Below are 17803 nucleotides of genomic sequence, written 5' to 3' on the forward strand. Positions count from 1 at the left end.
ATAGCATAGCCTTTTAACTAAATGCTTGTAAAAGTAGTTTTGCTTTCAATCACTGCTCTTCACATGTTGAGTTGAAATGGATGTGTTAGTCTTGAGGTCACAGAACAGTGAACTCTTTATTATTTAAAAGACCCCTGTAGGAGTGTTTGGGCTGCTCAGTTAAGTGTCTGACTTCAGCTGGGTCATGGTCACAGGGTCCTGGGATCAAGTCCCACATCAGGGTCCCTGCTCAATGGAGTGTCTGCTTCTCCTTCTCTCTCTGCCCCTCCCTCTGCTTGTGCTCCCTGTCTTATTCTTTCTGTCAAATAAATAAAATCTTAAAAAAAAAGACTCTGTAAATTTTCCAACTGTTGTTTCTGTTTCTTTTGATCAGAAATAATAGCAGATCTGCAGCAGAGAAAGTAACATTTTGTTTAGCATACTGTTGCATAGTAGTAGACTTAGCAAATTATATTTTGAATTGACTTGTTGAAATGGAATTCTTCAACACATCACATGGAATGAGAATCTTAAGTGACTTTAGAACTCATTCAGTCCAACTTCCTATCTGATGCAGGAGTCTGTTCTGCTACATCCAAGTTAATTGACTTGTTTATTAAACAGATATTTATTGAGCCCATGCAATCTGTGGGCACTATGCTGGGGATGTGTTGGTGAGTAAAATAAAAATAGACATATTCCCCTGACTTTGTGCATAGTTAAGCTTGTAGTTGAGTGCTCAGTCAGTTGGTCAGTCTCAGCAAGTTGGGGAGAATTAACATGTTAACAACATTGAGTATCTATTTATTTAGATCTTTTAAAACTTCTTTCATCAGTCTTTTATAGGTTTCTTACTTATAGATCCTATACATGTTTTATTAGATTTATACCTAAGTATTTCATCTTTTTGTGCAATGATAGATGGTACTTTTTTTTTTTTTAAACTTCAGGTTCCAATTGTTCATTATTTGTATGTAGGGAAGAAACTGATGTTTGTACATTGGCCTTGTATTCTGTGACCTTTGTATACTTGCTTATTCTAGGAGTCATGAGTCTTGTATACCTGGAGTGTAATTCTTTTTATGTATCGTTGAATATGATTTTATAATATTCTGTCTTTAATTTTATTGTAATCTGGTTTTGGTCTTAAGGTAATGCTGGCCTCATAAAATGAGTTACAAAATGTTTCCTTTTTCATTTTCTGGAAGAGATTGTAGAGAATTTATATTAGTCTTTAAATGTTTGGAGAATTCACTGGTGAATCTATCTGTGTCTGATGCTTTCTTTTTTAGAAGGTTATTAATTATTGTTAAGTTTCTTGAAAATTATAGGGCTATTCAGGATATCTAATTTTCCTGGTGTGAATTTTTTTTAAAAATTTGATACTTTGTTCATCCGAGTCACCAAATTTATGGGCCTTAAATTGTTTGTAGTATTCCTTTGTTACCCTTTCAATGTCCATAGGATTGGTAGTGATGTTTGCTCTTTTATTTTTATATTGGCAATTTGTGTCTTCTCTTTTTCTTGTTTAGCCTGGCCAGCAGTTTTTCAATTTTGTTGATCTTTCCTAAGACCATCTTTTGGTTTTGATTTTTAAAATTTTTCTGTATTTTCCTGTTTTAATTTCATTGATGCCTGTTATATTTTTTTTTAATTATTTTTCATCATTTGCTCTTTTTCTAGTTTCCTAAGGTTCCTAAAGAAGCTTATGTTATATATTTTAGATATCTTTTCTTTTCTAGTATAGCATTTGGTACAATTTTTTTTAAGATTTTATTTATTTATTCATTCGTGAGAGAGAAAGGCAGAGACATAAGCAGAGGGAGAAGCAGGCTCCCTGTGGAGAGCCCGATGTGAGACTTGATCTCAGGATCCTGGGATCACGACCTGAGCCAAAAGTGAGCCACTGAGCCACCCAGGTGCCTTGAAACAAATTTCTAAGTACTGTTTTCATTGTATCCCGCAACTTTTGACAAGTTGTATTTACATTTTCATTTAGTTCAAAATATTTTTAAATTTCTCTTGAGTCGTCGTCTTTGATTAGATGTATGTTGTTTAATTTCTAAAACCTGGGAATTCTCCAGCTATCTTCCTGTTACTGATTTCTGATTTAATTCCATTAGAGTTGAGAGCATATTAAATGATTTTTATTTTTTTAAACTTGTCAAGGTGTGTTTTATGGCCCAGAATATGGTCTCTCTTGGTGAATGTTCCCTGTGAGCCTGAAAGAAAATGTATTCTTCTGTTGTTAGATGGAATATTTTATAAGTGTCAGTTAGATCAAGTTGACTGGTAGTGCTCCGCAGGTTGTTTATATCCTTGCTAATATTCTGCCTGCTTGATATGTCAATCTCACATAATACTCTTCTTTATCTCCTAGTTTTGAAGTCTGCTTTTTGTAAAATCAGTATAGCTATCCAACATTTTCTCTTCTTTTTTTTTTGAATGTTAGACATTTATTATTATTAAGCACCAATTTAATATACACAAATTTCAAGTTACTGTTCTTCAACCCACTCTCCCACCCCACACCCAAATTCCACACTTAGCCTCCAGCAGTTTGTCAAAATGATCATTTAAGTGTTCCTACCAGTTCATGGCTCTAACAGCTTCCTCTTCAGGTAAGATCTGACTTGCTGCCTTTCTCTAGATTGCCTGTCTCTCCCGATTTTGGGATGGCAGTTTGTCTCCTGAACTCAGTTCTCTGATGGATCCAAGAGAAGCTACTGATACTTAGTTTGTCCAAACTTTTCTTGTAAGGAAAGAGTGATGACTTCCAAGCTTTTTAGCTGAAACCAGAAGTTGGGATTATTTGTCTTTTTTATTATTGAGTTGTAAGAGTTCCTCATGCAATCTGGACTCAAGATTCTTTTCAGATATATGATTTGAAAGTATTTCCTCCTCTTGTCGTTTTTAGTTTTACTTTCTTCATGTAATCATTTTCAACACGAACATTTTAAATTTCAGTACAGTCCAATTTATCTATTTTGTTCTTTTGCCAGTGTGCTTTTGGTGTTGTTTCAGAAATCATTGCTTAACCCAAGGACATAAAAATTTACTCTTGTTTTCTTCTAAGAGTTTTATAGTTTTAGCTTTTACATTTAGGTCTGTGGTCCATTTTGAATTAAGTTTTGTGTATGGTGTGAGGTAAAGGTTCAACTCCATTCTTTTGCATGTGAATATCTAATTGTCCTAGCACCATTTGTTGAAGGCTGTACTTTCCCTACTTAAATCTTATTTCCTGCCTGTTGAAATATTTTAAAGTGTCGGCTTTGCACAAAATTCTCAGATTTTTGTGTTTGTGTGCAGATTTAGTAAGCATCTGCATTGAAATTCAAAGAAATGTTCAATAAGATAGCATTAGACAAACTTCTGAAAGTATCCCTGAGGCCCTTAGAGGCAGGATTTGATGCTAGTAATGAGAGCTGTCTTAATTCTGGTAAACTGATAGTTTACTTGTTAGCCTAGCAGAATATCTAACATTCTCTTGGGCTAAAGAAAACCTCTTAAAAATGGACATCTTGGGATGCCTGGGTGGCTCAGCAGTTGAGCATCTGCCTTTGGCTCAGGGTGTGATCCCAGGATCGAGTCCTGCATTGGGCTCCCTGCAAGGAGCCTGCTTCTAACCCTCTGCCTATGTCTTTGCCTCTCTCTGTGTCTCTCATGAATAAATAAATAAATCTTAAAAAAAAAAGGACCTCTTATTTGAATGGAGGAATTATTAGTATTCATTAACATGCCGATTTAGAGTTAATGGCCAGGTTAACTATCACTTGCCTAAGAAGAATGTCTTGGGGAAGACATAACTTGATGGAGGGAGGAGAGGCATAGAGAAGGTTCTGTGTGCATTGTGACAGATACCAATCCTTGGAGTCTAGGAATAGGTGAGGAAACTAAATGAGATGGTATAATGTCGTGGCTCAGAGCATGTACTTTGAAATCAGAATACCTGTTTTGAATCCTGGTTCTGTGTTTGTTATTTGTGAGAAATTTAGCCTGATTAATGCTTTTAACAATAATTTGTTCAACACCTTTATTGAATATCTACTCTGTACTAGGTATTACACTGGGCACTTGATATTCCCATGTAAACAGAGAGTTGGAATTAGAGTGGGGGTTTATTTAGACAGGCTTAGCATCAGGGGTGGCCTTAGGCTTCCCTGTCTTCCTTGACATATCTCATCTTTTTGCTCTCACCCATGCTCATTGTGATCTATCGATCAAGGCCTCCTTTCTCATAAGCCTTTTCTCTTACCTGGGCTTTTTGTATTTGCTCTTTCTTCTAATTGAAGTTCTTTTCCCTGGTTCTTTCTATGGCTTACTCACTCTTAGTAAGCCCAAATGTCAACTGGGTCCATATTGCCTCCTACTTTCTCATTACCTTTTATAGTATATATTCCAGTGTGGGATCCTGATTTATTTTTTCTATGTTATTTCTCTCTTCCATAAGAATGTTAGTTCTAGGAAGACTGGGAGTATATTAGTCTCATTTATCATTTTAGTCTCCAGTCCCATTATAGTTTCTAAAACGTAGTAGATACTCATTAAATATTTGTTGGACGGATGAATGAAAGCTGATACTTGTAGGAATCAGCCATATGAAAGTAGGAAGCAAGTGCTAAGACCCTAAGATGAGAAAGAACTTCCTGTAATTAAAGAACTGTAATGGTAAAGTGACAGAGGCACTTTATTTGGCTTTGTAAATCCTGGCAAGTAGTTTGGATTTAGTTTGAATTTTAGTGACAAGATTTTAGAATGGAGCTTTAATGTAATCTAATTTATTTTCCGAAAGATTTCTTTGGCAGCTCTGTGAAAAGGGATTAGGGAAAGAGAAAACTGGAGTAGTAGGAGATGGATTAGGAGACTTTTTTAGTGGATGAGAACACTGCCTGGATTAGGTTGGTAAAAATGGCCATGAAGAAATGAGAATGATACAGGATTTATTTTGAAGGTGGGGCTAACATGACTTGCTGATATGAGGAATGAAGAAATAGAGTTAAATTAATAAGAATGATACTCAGATTTCTTGTTTGAGCAACTTGGTAGAAAGTGGTGTTATTTACTGAAATGGAAGATCTGAATAAGGAACAAGTTTGGAGGAGGCATTAGGAATTCCATTTGGGTCATGTTTAAGGTACTAATTAGAATTCCACATGGAAACATAAAGCAGAAAGTTGGATTCCAAATAAGAAATGTAGAGGACGTTTGGGTTGGGATAGAAAATCATCTATATTCTAACAGTCTCTAAAAGATTTCTTTGGAAATCTTTCTTTGGAAAACTTCTATTTAGGAGACTTTTAGAATATAGATGGTATTTAAATACATGGTGATGAGAGATATTACTTAGTGTGTGTGGCAAGGAGTCAGAAAAAGGCTCAGGACTTGAATTTGGGGGAATTTCTAACATTTAGATGTTAAGTCTAGGAGTGGCAGCTTGGGCTTGCAGAAGGATTGGCCACAGAAAGAACACTGGAATGTGTAGCATCTTGGCAATCTAAGATTCATGGGACAGCCTGGAAGGGTAAAGACATGGCCTCTAATACATAATACATTTTTGGAAACATTACCTGCAAAATAAAAAACCTTTGGAGGACTTGAAGGATTTAAAAGTTAAAAGGAAGGATATTCATATGTCAAACAGAATTAAATGATGGCTAACTAATTACACAATCCTAGAACAAATAATTATTCTTTGTTTTGATATTATTGAAAATTTTGAGTTTTGATAAAGATGGAAGTAATTAATTTTTTAAAGTGTAACCTGAAGCTTAGAGTAAAGCGTTCTTTTGGCCAAGAATAATGGTGTTAGTGTCACCTAAAGGCAAAATGAGATATTGCAGCTATATTTATATGAGGCAAAGAACAGGGTAACCTAACAAATGAAGAACAGAGTAACCTAACTGAAATGAGAAAAAACAATTCTGGGGGTAAAGTGTGGATCAGCAGACTTAGAGTCCTGTGTTATTTAGCTCCAGTTTACTTGTCTTACCCCTCTATCACGTTAACCTTTGGTCACTGAACAGATTGTTTAATACATGGTTCTTTGGTTCTTTTTTGTCTTTTACATTTCAGCTCAAATATTTCCGAGTCCTTTCCTATCACCTTGAGTTAAAAGTTGTCCCTATACTTTTTACAGCGATTCTTTGTCATAGTAACTTATCTTCTTCATAGCCTTTAGAGTGATTCAGAATCGCCTTATTTGCTTACTTGCTTGTTTTCTTACTAGTATAAGCTCTGGCAGAGCAGACACTTTGTCTGCCTTATTCACTCATATGACCCCAGTGCTGGGTACTATGTTATATAGTATACAAGTTCAGTTAAAATTAGTTCTGTGAATATTTAAACTTCTGGAAGTGATAGACAATGTTGAGTTTCTGTGCTGTACAGATCTATCCAGAAAACAGAATTACACTATATTTGATGGCAAAAACATTGTTTGCCTCATGAATGCAATGTGAAAGCCTTGGCCTTTTCCCCCTTCCTTGTACTGATAAGTGATAATGTGTCTGGAAAAGAAAAGATACATGGCTTAGGGTGTTGAATTCTTTATTAATCGGTCAACCTCAGTGGCACAGATGAGATATTTTAAGGTACAATACCTGGTCTTGAGATAAGTGTTTGGAAACATTTTGATTTAATTATAAAGTAATTTCAGTGAATATTTGTGTGAGTGAATTTGGTTTCTAGTATCATCCTTAATTCTATATATAAAACAAAAATATTATTTCTAGGAGAAATACAGAGTCAAACTGTAGTAAATCTGTTTCGTTGTGACATGGGAGGGTCTGTATTGTTTTTCAGCAAATAATATAGTTCTCTTAGTCTGGAAACACAGGGTGAAGAGAGTACATTTCCATTATGTGGCCCAGTCCAAGAAGGTAGCCTCTCTAGTTTTGAGATAATTACCTAGCCAGCAGAATTCTTCACATGAACCATTTTTAAAGGCTAAGTATTGATCAGGTACTTAATAGTTCATGTTTTTGTTCATAACATATGTATATTTTAAATCCCTGTGGTTTTTGACTAGGTGGATGTGGAAAGAGAAGTCTGTAGAATTGAAATGGAGGTCAGAGCTTCATTACAGAAGGTTAGTGGGTCATCGGATTCTGTGGCTACACTGAACAGTGAAGAATTTGTTTTGGTTTCTCAGCATGCAGATGATACTTCTGCAAAAGATGATGAAAAACCTGAACTGAAGGTATTTCTTTCCACTTTTTTTTCCCTTTTCCCTCCTTCCCTTCCTTCCTTCCTTCCTTCCTTCCTTCCTTCCTTTCTACAAATGGTACTATTTTAAATTATTGTTTTTTAGTCATGAGGTAAGACTGATCTCAAGAGATGTGTAAAATACAAAGGTTTTTCTCAATACCTACCTTGAATAGCATCAGTGTTTGATTTTTTGTATAGGCTAATTATTTGGTTTCTGTATTTTTAAAGTTTGCTTTTGGTTATTTATATTTTATTTCAGAATTTTAGAAAGAAGGAATAGAAGGGAAAATAGGAAAGGGTAATTGGGGAATTAGACTTAAATTTACATAAGACTTAACCATTACCTGGATATTTTTGTCTCTCTTACTGTTGAGTTTTTAAAGTTAATTATATAAAAGTTATGTTTGTTTTTACTTCAGAAATAACTTTATGGTTTTTATGTTTTAAGTCAACTAGCAACACTCTAGCATGTGATTTAACAGTTGACTTGTCTGAATATTTTTTAGGCATATGTCTTATATTTTTAGCAGTTATATTTTTACTCAAACAAAAATGATCCTTTTTCATTTTTGTTGTCTTTCCTAACTCAAAGGTAAAGAATTAAACAAGCCCAGGTATACATGCTTGAGAATTGCATAACCACCTTCTGAAAGCAGGAATAGAGAAACTAGTTGAAAGTACTATATATTGTTTATAACTTCTATTTTGTATTAACTATGGCATCAAAAGTATATATCAATCTAATAAAATTTTATAGGGATCCCTGGGTGGCGCAGCGGTTTGGCGCCTGCCTTTGGCCCAGGGCGCGATCCTGGAGACCCGGGATCGAATCCCACGTCGGGCTCCCGGTGCATGGAGCCTGCTTCTCCCTCTGCCTGTGTCTCTGCCTCTCTCTCTCTCTCTCTGTGACTATCATAAATAAATAAAAATTAAAAAAAAATTTTTATAAAAATTACGTTATTAAATACGCATTTACATTATGTTGAGGATATATAGTTTTATAAGTATATTAAATCAATCAATGGTTTTATTTAAATTTAAGTATATCTGTATTTAAATGACTATTTAAATTTATTTAAATACCTGGATTTTAGTATTAATGTGTTTAAAACATTTATTAGGCTTTGTGTTTCACCTGCTTTTGAGAGAAGGATGAGTCAACTTAAATGTTAGGAAATTTCCAATACTCCTCTTGGCAGCAAGCAAGCAGGATTTATAAAGAAATCACAAATATATTATGCTATGATAACAAGAAATATGACTTTTTAAATAGTAGAGTAAGCACTCTATTTAAACTTAACTGTTCTTCCCTGTAAAACACATAAATTTAAGGTTACTTGGTTTTTAGAATGTGTTCTTAAGGAAAAAAAGAAAAGGAAAGGAAGGAAAAATCTCTGTAAATTAGATCTTGGATCAGATATAGTTAGGTGCAACTGTATAAGTTCTTGGTATTTAGTAATTTATGTTTAAATTTAAAATTTAGCTTGTTTTAATATCTTCTAGAAATAAAATATTTTCATTAAGCCCCAGAACCATAGTATGATTGAAACAGAATTGTCTTGCTTTCCCTATAGGTAGTTTCTAATGGTGATGAACAATTGGAGAAAGCCATGGAAGAGATTCTGAGAGATTCTGAGAAAGGGCAAAGCAGTCGTCTTGTTGATTGTCGAAGTTCCAGTGAGATTTCAGACCATTCATTTGGAGATGTTTCAGCCAGTCAAACAAATAAGCCATCCCTTCAATTAATTTTGGATCCCTCAAATACAGGTACTATATCAAGCTCTTAAACACTGTAAGAGAAATGGGATAAAGTGATCATGAAAATTTTAAGATGAAAATTTAGAAGACCTTTTCATTTTGTTTTCTAAGATCAGGGCTACCAGCCACCAGGTTTTTGGTTCTAGTCAACAGTTTCCATTTTGGTTTTTACATTTTTCTACATGTGAAATCAATGTCAGTGTTATTTGAGAACAGGGACTATATCTGGGTCTTTATTTTACTCTTAGCACTTGGCACATAGTAGGCACTTAGGAAATACTTACTGAATAATTGAATAAATTCTTGTGTATCCGGAAATAGTGTAATGGACGCTATGTTTGATGTGATATACCTTTTTACTTAGTTTGGCTACAGTTATTTTAGATTATCGTTTGTGAAAATTCTAAGTAAAAAAGCATATCAATTCCATCAGTGTATTAAGTAATAAATACATTTGTGATTGAATGGGATTTATAGTAGAAATACCAGCTTATAATGCAAAATCGTTTTGAGTATAAAAAAAAGCCAAACCAAACCAAAGCCAACTCCTACTTAAGCTGAGTTAAACACTAGGGATGTTGTTTGATCTGGGCTCTGATAGTGTTTTTTGTAAACTACTCAGCTTTGATCTTCTCCATGTCACCTTTCAAAGTGGCTTCCTTTATGGTCATAAAGTAGCAGCAAAAATTGGTAACTAGAGCCTGGTGATTTGTTCATGGCTGGTGGCAGAGTGGAAAGGCTCTCTTTTTTTACCTATTGAACAAAAGTTGCAAGTTTCCCTACATTGAACCATTTTCTAGTAGCCAAGGTAATCACCTGAATTGATAGTAACTGATGGTTACATTCAAACCCTGAAATCACACTGACAGACAATATGGAATTATCCTGATTGACTCAGAGCCAATGATCCGTTTCTGAATGTTGCTATACGGTAAATATAGATTAGGCCAAAGTGCTACACAATACTATAATACTTACTCCAAATAAGCCTATAAGAAGGAAATATTGGAGAATATCTTTATGATTGGGTAGGAACAGCCACATCATTTTAAAAAAGATAGTTATATCTGTTTTAAAAATATATTTATTTATTTATTTTAGAAAGAGTGCATGCATGGTGTGGGGAGGGGCAGAGTGGGAGAGAGAATCTCAGGCAGTCTCCCTGCTAAATGAGCAGTCTGACTTGGGGCTCTATCACATGACCCTGAGATCATGACCTGAGCTGAAACCAAGAGTCAGATGTTCAATTGACTAAGCTACCTGGATACCCTGCTAGTTATATTTTAATACATAAAAACTTAAATCTTCTTAATGAGAATGGTACCATAATAAATGGATTTCTTGGCTTTGATTTGCATTTTAATTAAATTTTTAGACAACCACATTTTAACATTAAAAAACCCATTCATATATCATACTCATGGGATTTCCTCCAAATGGACCATTAGTGATAGGCACCAAAAATTTCAATTTTTTGTTTTTATTTTTATTTTTTTTTACTCTGTCCCACTGACACATTCTCAGCTACTCTATGTAATAAATATGGCTTACTGATAGACTAGGAGAAGATATTTGTAATGTGTTCGGTCCTCAGTAAAATGCCCTGGTTTGGTAACTCACTATAAATACTTATAGTCTCAATATATAGTCGTGCAGCTAGAATTAAGTTCAGGGGAACTTAAGCTAAACAGTTATGTATATATATTTTAAGTAAAAATACAAGATTAGCAACAACCTTAATAAGTATTAATTTTTGTTCTTGATTAAGAGACTGTGAGAGATTGTATTACTCATTGTGCTTTATCTTTTGAATTTCTTAAATCTCTTCTCCTTCCAAGAAGCCCAAAGCACACTGATAGCACACTTATATAATTATTTTAATAATTATATAATTAATGTATTATTTGAAAGAAGGAAATACCTTTTATATTCTAATGTAGCTCTGATGGGTTGTTGGAATAAATTATTCTTTTAAAATGGCTTGTAGTTTTTATTTTCAATAGTAAAACATCTGAATATTCTTGTCCTTCTCAAAATTCATTTTGAAATCCTAACCCAGAAGGTGGTAGGGCATTTGGGAAGTAGTTAGGTCATGAAGGTGCAACCCTCATGATTGGGAGTAGTGCCATTATAGAAGAGACCTCAGAAAGCTACCTTGTGCCTTCCACCTCTGAGGATATAGTGAAAAAGTGCTGTTTATGATCTAGAGAGTGGGCTCCTACCAGATGCCAAATCTGCCAGTCCCTCGATCTTGGCCTTTCAAGCATCCAGAACTGTGAGAAGTAAATGTCTGCTGTTTATAAACTGCCCAGTCTGTGGTATTTTGTTACAGTAGCCTTAACAGACTAAGACAAGATGTTTCAGCTGCCATTTCCTAGTTGCAGTCAACACAGTTTTGCTTAACAGAATTATTGTGGCTGGTTTAAAATGACACATTTAATGACAAGGGACTGTCTGGAAATTATCTAGATTTAAATGGCCTAGAATAAACATCTAAGGTATGTTGTTTTTCATTATAAAACTAGACAGATGAAAGCTTTTGTTTAAACATCATGATAACTTGTTCAATTTGTCATTTAATGATCTTATATCTTGGCTACTTGGAGCAACTCTAACAGGGAATCTTTGCTAGTTTATTGTAGTATACTAAAATATTGGATACAAAGGTGAGTCTTCTTTTTTATACTCTTTGTTACTCTTTCTGCTGAGGAAAGGGTGATGGAGTTAAAGAAGTATGAGTTGAAGAGGACTGAATTTATATTTAGGTGGAAATGAATTATTTACATTGGTGTGTAATTTTACCAGGTCTCAAACTGTTGCCTGGGTAAAAATATTTTGCTATTTGCCTACTTACCTCAAGATCTCCATTAGTCATAATTGGATAGTTACCAGTGAGTTTTGTCTACAAGAAGAATGCAGTTATAATACGTTTAGTTGTGGTTGGGATAGGTTCTGGGTGATGCCCAGGATGATGTGCGTTTCCCATGATAGGTTGCTGAAAGGATATCTAGTCCTAAAAATATTTCATTTATTTAGTGATTAATTAATTTGATATAAGCAGTCTGTCCTTTTAGACACTATTAGTAAATGCTGTAAACAAAAAGAGGATAGAACAGTTCCTTCGCTTGAAGAGCTGATACTCTGTATAATTAAATGCAGAATGAGAACTACATTGTTCTTTTAATTCATCCTATTGTAGACCATTCATAGAGGTTAAGACATAATATTTGACGTTCAGACCTGGGTTTGAACCCAAGCACTATCTATGGCTCTGTGACTTTGGCCAGGTTATTTAACTTCTCTAATGCTTAGTTTCCTCATCTGTAAAATAGGGATAAAATAGAATCTGTTGTATAGGGATGATGGAGGATTAAATAAGATCATTCATTTTAAGTATTTTTGTAAAATGCCTCACAAAGTACCAAATAAAATACCATGATTATCCTCCTCTTCCTCATTATCATCATCCTCATCCTTGATAGTATTGGAATGTTGAACCTGAAGATAAAATCACATAAACTTTTGTGTCCAAGCCCAATAATTATATATACATCTTAAAATGGGTGTTGGGCAGGGTGTAGGCTCTTCATCTCCATTGAAGCACTTAGGTGTAGATCCTCCAAGGTTTCTGTGGAGCAATGTCCTTCTGAAAAGCATTTAGATAGTTTTTTTTTCTTTTAGCACTTTAAATATGTTATTCTACAGTCATCTTGTTTTCATAGTTTCTGTGGAGAAATATCCATTTCTTTGAACATTCATTGTTTCCCTGTTTGTAACATGCTGGTTTTTTCTGTATACTTTAATTATCTTTTCAGATTATATCTTTCTGATTCTTTCTTTTTTGATACCTTTCAGATTATCTTTCTGATTATATGGGTTTGGTTTTACTTGAGTTTATTTTTATTGGAGTTGACTGAGATTCTTGAATCTGTAAATTTATATCTTTCACCAAATTTGGGAAGTTTTCAGCCATTGTGTCTTAGAAATATATGTATATTTTTCTGTATCAGTCACTTTCTCTTCTCTTCCTAGGGCTCAGACAACAAAAATGTTAGATATTTTCATTCTTCCACAATTCTTGAGACTCTCTCCATTGTTTTGAAAGTTTTACCTCTTTGTTCTTCAGGTTTAGTAATTTCTGTTGACCTGTGTTCAAGTTCACTGACTCTTTACTCTCCATTCTTTTGAGGTACTCTGCTGAATTTTTATTTTTTTAAATTTTTATTCTATTATTTATTTATTTATTTATTTTCTCTGCTGAATTTTTAATATTAGATATTTTATTTTTCTGTTTTCTTACCTTGGTTCTTTTTACATTTTCTGTTTCTCTGCCAAGGATTTCAATATTTTTATTCATTTCAGGTGAATTCACCTTTATATTATGGAGCATGGTTATAATACATTATACAATTTTACAATTTTTAAAAAAATTGTAAATATATTTACAATTTTAAAGTTCTGGAAAATTTTTGCACTGCATATTCTTGGGATTGGTATCTGTTGATTCTTCTTTCACTTGAGAGTTGGTTCCCTTTTTCTATTTTTTGTTTGTTGAGTAAGTGGATTATCTTCCAGACTTTCTAAATCTTATGTTTTGGAGTTCTTTTTCCAGTTAAAATCCTTTGAAGAACATTGATTTTATTTTATTTTAGCAGGCAGTCTACCTGGTGATGTCCAGACTGCAAGTTTTATTTTCCTTCTGGTTCCAAAGTCACTTCAGTTCCCAAAACTTTTGCTGTGGGAAAAGTTTGTTACACACATAATACAGCATTGGTGGTGAGCCTGAAACTTGTATTAGTTCATACACAAAATTAGGGATTACTTTCTTCTCCTCAACTTTCCGTGGGATTTCTCTCATGCTCTCTGGGTTCCTGGGGCTCATTTTCCTCCTTCTTCTAAGTAGAAAGATAGATTTCTCTTTTAGAGTTTTTGTTTTGTTGTGCTGTCTAGCAGTCCTGCATGCCTGGAGTCTACTTTAAGGCAAAGTAATAAGAGAAAAGAGAAAAAAAATAGTGATTTTTTCCGTTTTTAGAAATTTTTCCAAAGTTTCCATTTTTGAATCATAGTAGTGAACCTGTTTGCTTGGTAGTTCTAGACATTTGGATAGATTTTTTCCTTTAAGTTTTAGATGTCTATGCTCCCCCATCCCTTTTCCTCATTGATTGCAATGCAGCTCCATAACTGCAGCTGGCCTTATGGTAGAACTGGGAGAGAAAAGAGAGAGAGGAAACAAAACCAAAAACAAGTTATAATCCCCCAAACACTCTGTGGTTTGCAGACACTCCTTTTTCTGGTTTTTTTTTTTTTCTTTCACAGTTTTGTTGTTCTTTGCACAGTTCTGCAACTGGGACTGGCTTTAGGTCAAATCTGAGGATAAAAGATTGTGGGGGGGGGGAGGGAAACAACACTGTATAGGTAGTTCTTCAAGTTTTGACTCGTCTCTTTAATGTTAATTGTTGTTTACTTTTTAAAAATTTTTGTGTACTTTTTATATTCTGTTCAGTGTTTTTAGTTAAGAGAGATAAGCTATAGCAGACTTAGTACTTCAGCTTGACTGATTCTGCCAGTTTTTGCTGTATTTTGAAGCTCCGGTATTAGGGGGCATAACTAAGTTTTCTATGGTGATTTGACCCTTTTATTATTGTGAAATGTCTCTTTCTCCTTTTTTAGTATTTCTTATTTTGAAGTCTAATATTTCTGGTATTCATGTAACTGCTCTAGTTTTCTTTAGTGTTTGCATGATATGTCTACTATTTTAAAAAAATTATTTGTAGTCTATTTAGGTCTTCAAAGTGTGTTTCTGTAGATAGCATACAGTTGAGCTTTTCTTTTTTTATTCAATCTGATGAACTTTTAATTGGTGTGTTTAGACCAGGGGTCATCAAATTACTTCTCATGGGCCAAACCCTACCCATTACTTGTTTTCAGTATGGTTTGGAGGGTAAGAATTAGTTTTACATCTTTAAAGGGTTGAAAACAAGTCAAAGGAGAATAATATTTTGTGCACATGAAATTTATATGAAATTCAAATTCAAAGTGTCCATAAATTAAATTTTGAGTTTTGTTAAAAAAAGTTGTGGGAGGCCATTTCTCTTTTTATATAAATACCTGCATAATATCCAATCTTTTTTTCTTGGTTCACAAAGCCTAAAATATTTATTAATATGATCCTTTATAGAAAAAGCTGGTGACCAGTGTCTTTGACCATTTACATTTAGTATAATTTTTTACAAGTTTGGATATAAGTGTACCTGCTTTCTTACTGTTCATTTACTCTTTGTCTCTTTTGTTTTTTGTGTCTTTCCCCACTTTTCCTGCCTTACTTTGGATTGAATATTTTTTAATATTACAGTTTATACCCATTACTGGTATATTACTGTATTATAATTGTATACAGTCATATCTAAAATGTATAATGTTTTAGTTCTTGCTCTGAGTCTTTTTTTTTTAAGATTTTATTTATTTATTCATGAGAGACACACAGAGAGAGGCAGAGATATAAACAGAGGGAGAAGCGGGTTCCCTGCTGGGTGTCTGATGTAGGACTCCATCCCAGGACCCCAGGATCATGCCCTGAGCCGAAGGTAGATGCTCAACCACTGAGCCACCCAGGCGACCCTGTGACCCAAGTCTTTAACAAGTCTGTGTTTTAATAATAATATACCACTTCATGTATACTTTGAGGATCTTTCTTTTATTTTATTGCAGACTTTATGCTTCTGTTGTCATTTATTTTGCTTTTACATGTTACAAATTCTACACAATACTAGTTTTTCACTATAAAAAATCTGTTGTATTTTAAAGAAATGAAAAGCGAGGAGAAAGTCTTACCCTTGTAATTAGAACTTCTGGTACTCTTCAGTTTTCCTCTAGTATCGTTTTCCTTCATCCCAAGGAACTTTTTTTACGTTCTTCTTTTCTTCTGCAATTTAGAATCTGCTGTTATAGCCACCTAAGGAGTATTTGATTTCACATCTTGCATTTTTTAACTCTAGAATTTCTTTGGGTCCTCTTTCATTTTTTTCTTTGTTTTATTAGATACTTTTCTTTAAATTCTCAATATTTATGATAGTTATTTTGAAAGTTTTGTCTGCTTCTTTTGTCATTTGTCTTTTGGGATCAATTTCTGTACTGTTTTTCTATTTGGGATGTACAGAGTTGCACAAATCTGTGAGTTGCATAGAGTAGTGAAATATTTTTTCAAAAGCCTTTTTGTCTCTTTTATCTGTTATTTTTTTGGTAAGACTCCAACTACATATAAGTAAGACCACTTGAACTACTTAATCTGTCATGCTCATAAGCTACTGAAACATGGTTTAATCATAGGATCTTGCAGATAACTGTTGTGTAAGTGCTTGCTAAGTTAACAAAAAATGCATATAATAATAAGTCTAAGCATGTTAGCTTTCAGCCTTAACATGGATTTTATTTATCCCTTTTGAAATATAGCATGCTGAACTAATTCAAAGGGGGAAAAACATGTTCCAGTGTTTGAAGAACATGGTAGATGAAGTAATTCATTTTGAATGGCTTTAGTTTTTTTGTTTTTGTTTTTTAAAGATTTCTATTTATTTATTTGAGAGAGAGAGAGAGGGAGAGAGGGAGAAGCAGACTCCCCACTGAGCAGAGAGCTGGATGTGGGACTCCATCCCAGGACCCTGAGATCATGACCTGAATGGAAGGCCGATGCTTAACTGACTGAGCCACCCAGGTGCCCTGGGCTTTAGTTTCTTAGTAGAAGAAAGTAGGTGGTGAGGTTGCATGTTATAGTATAGTGTTTGGGAGCTAGGAATGACTTGTGAATTATTTACTGATATTCTGTAAGTGGAATCCTGGTAATGAGGATTTGAGCCTGGTCCAAGGATCTAGTTTGGGTGAGACAGGCGTGTTTTATTTTGTGCAGTATGGATATGGGTAGTGGGAAGAGGCTAGCTCAATGTGGATTTCAGGTGGGGATGGAGAGAGTTGGCAAAAGGAGAGTTTAATAGTATCTGATATATGCAGAAAGATACTCTAACCACAGTTGGACCTTTGCTGTTTTAGAATTAAAGTGAACAAGTTTGTTTGTTTGTTTGTTTATTTATTTATTTATTTATTTATGTATTTAATATTTTTAAAGAAACTCAGTAACAAGGAGAGGAGAATTGGAGGAACCAATCAAAGGACCATAGGAAGCAATCATAGGATCTCTGAAATACTTACATAGTTCATAGAAGTCAGCAAGCCAGAAAGGAGCCAAAAAAGGGTTTGCTTTTGTTGTTATTGGTTTGAGATGTTATATCTTAACATTGTTTACTTTCTCTTGAGAAATTAGGCTCCTTAATAAATTTGGTGCTATGCAGGTTCTTTATAGCCAAGGCAAACTTTAACTTATTTTGGTTTGTTTGTTTATTTATTTATTTATTTATTTATTTATTTATTCGATATCAATTTTTATTTTTTATTTTTTATAATAAATTTTTTTATTAGTGTGCAATTTGCTAACATACAGAATAACACACAGTGCTCATCCAGTCAAGTGGCCCCCTCAGTGCCCGCCACCCAGTCACCCCCACCCCCCGCCCTCCTCCCTTTCCACCACTCCTAGTTCGTTTCCCAGAGTTAGGAATCTTCCATGTTCTGTCTCCCTTTCTGATATTTCCTACCCATTTCTTCTCCCTTCCCCTCTATTCCCTTCCACTATTATTTATATTCCCCAAATGAGACCGTATAATGTTTGTCCTCTGATTGACTTATTTCACTCAGCATAATACCCTCCAGTTCCATCCACGTTGAAGCAAATGGTGGGTATTTGTCATTTCTAATGGCTGAGTAATACTCCATTGTATACATAAACCACATCTTCTTTACCATTCATCTT

The 17803-nt window shown here is 34.2% G+C and overlaps 1 protein-coding gene across 5 annotated transcripts in view; it reads left to right on the top strand.

The window, feature by feature from the left end:
- RABGAP1L (RAB GTPase activating protein 1 like) overlaps positions 1-17803 on the top strand; it is a 737000-nt gene that overhangs the window by 50528 nt on the left and 668669 nt on the right. For 3 of the 5 annotated variants that reach the window (XM_041753506.1, XM_041753521.1, XM_041753536.1), the window contains 2 exons: positions 7007-7177; positions 8760-8952. In XM_041753506.1, the coding sequence (XP_041609440.1) occupies positions 7007-7177; positions 8760-8952 (364 nt within the window). The remainder of the gene's footprint in view (positions 1-7006; positions 7178-8759; positions 8953-17803) is intronic. The other 2 variants (XM_041753512.1, XM_041753528.1) reach the window with 1 other exon arrangement.

Source organism: Vulpes lagopus, chromosome 1, assembly GCF_018345385.1.
Source record: "Vulpes lagopus strain Blue_001 chromosome 1, ASM1834538v1, whole genome shotgun sequence".
NCBI lineage: Eukaryota > Metazoa > Chordata > Mammalia > Carnivora > Canidae > Vulpes > Vulpes lagopus.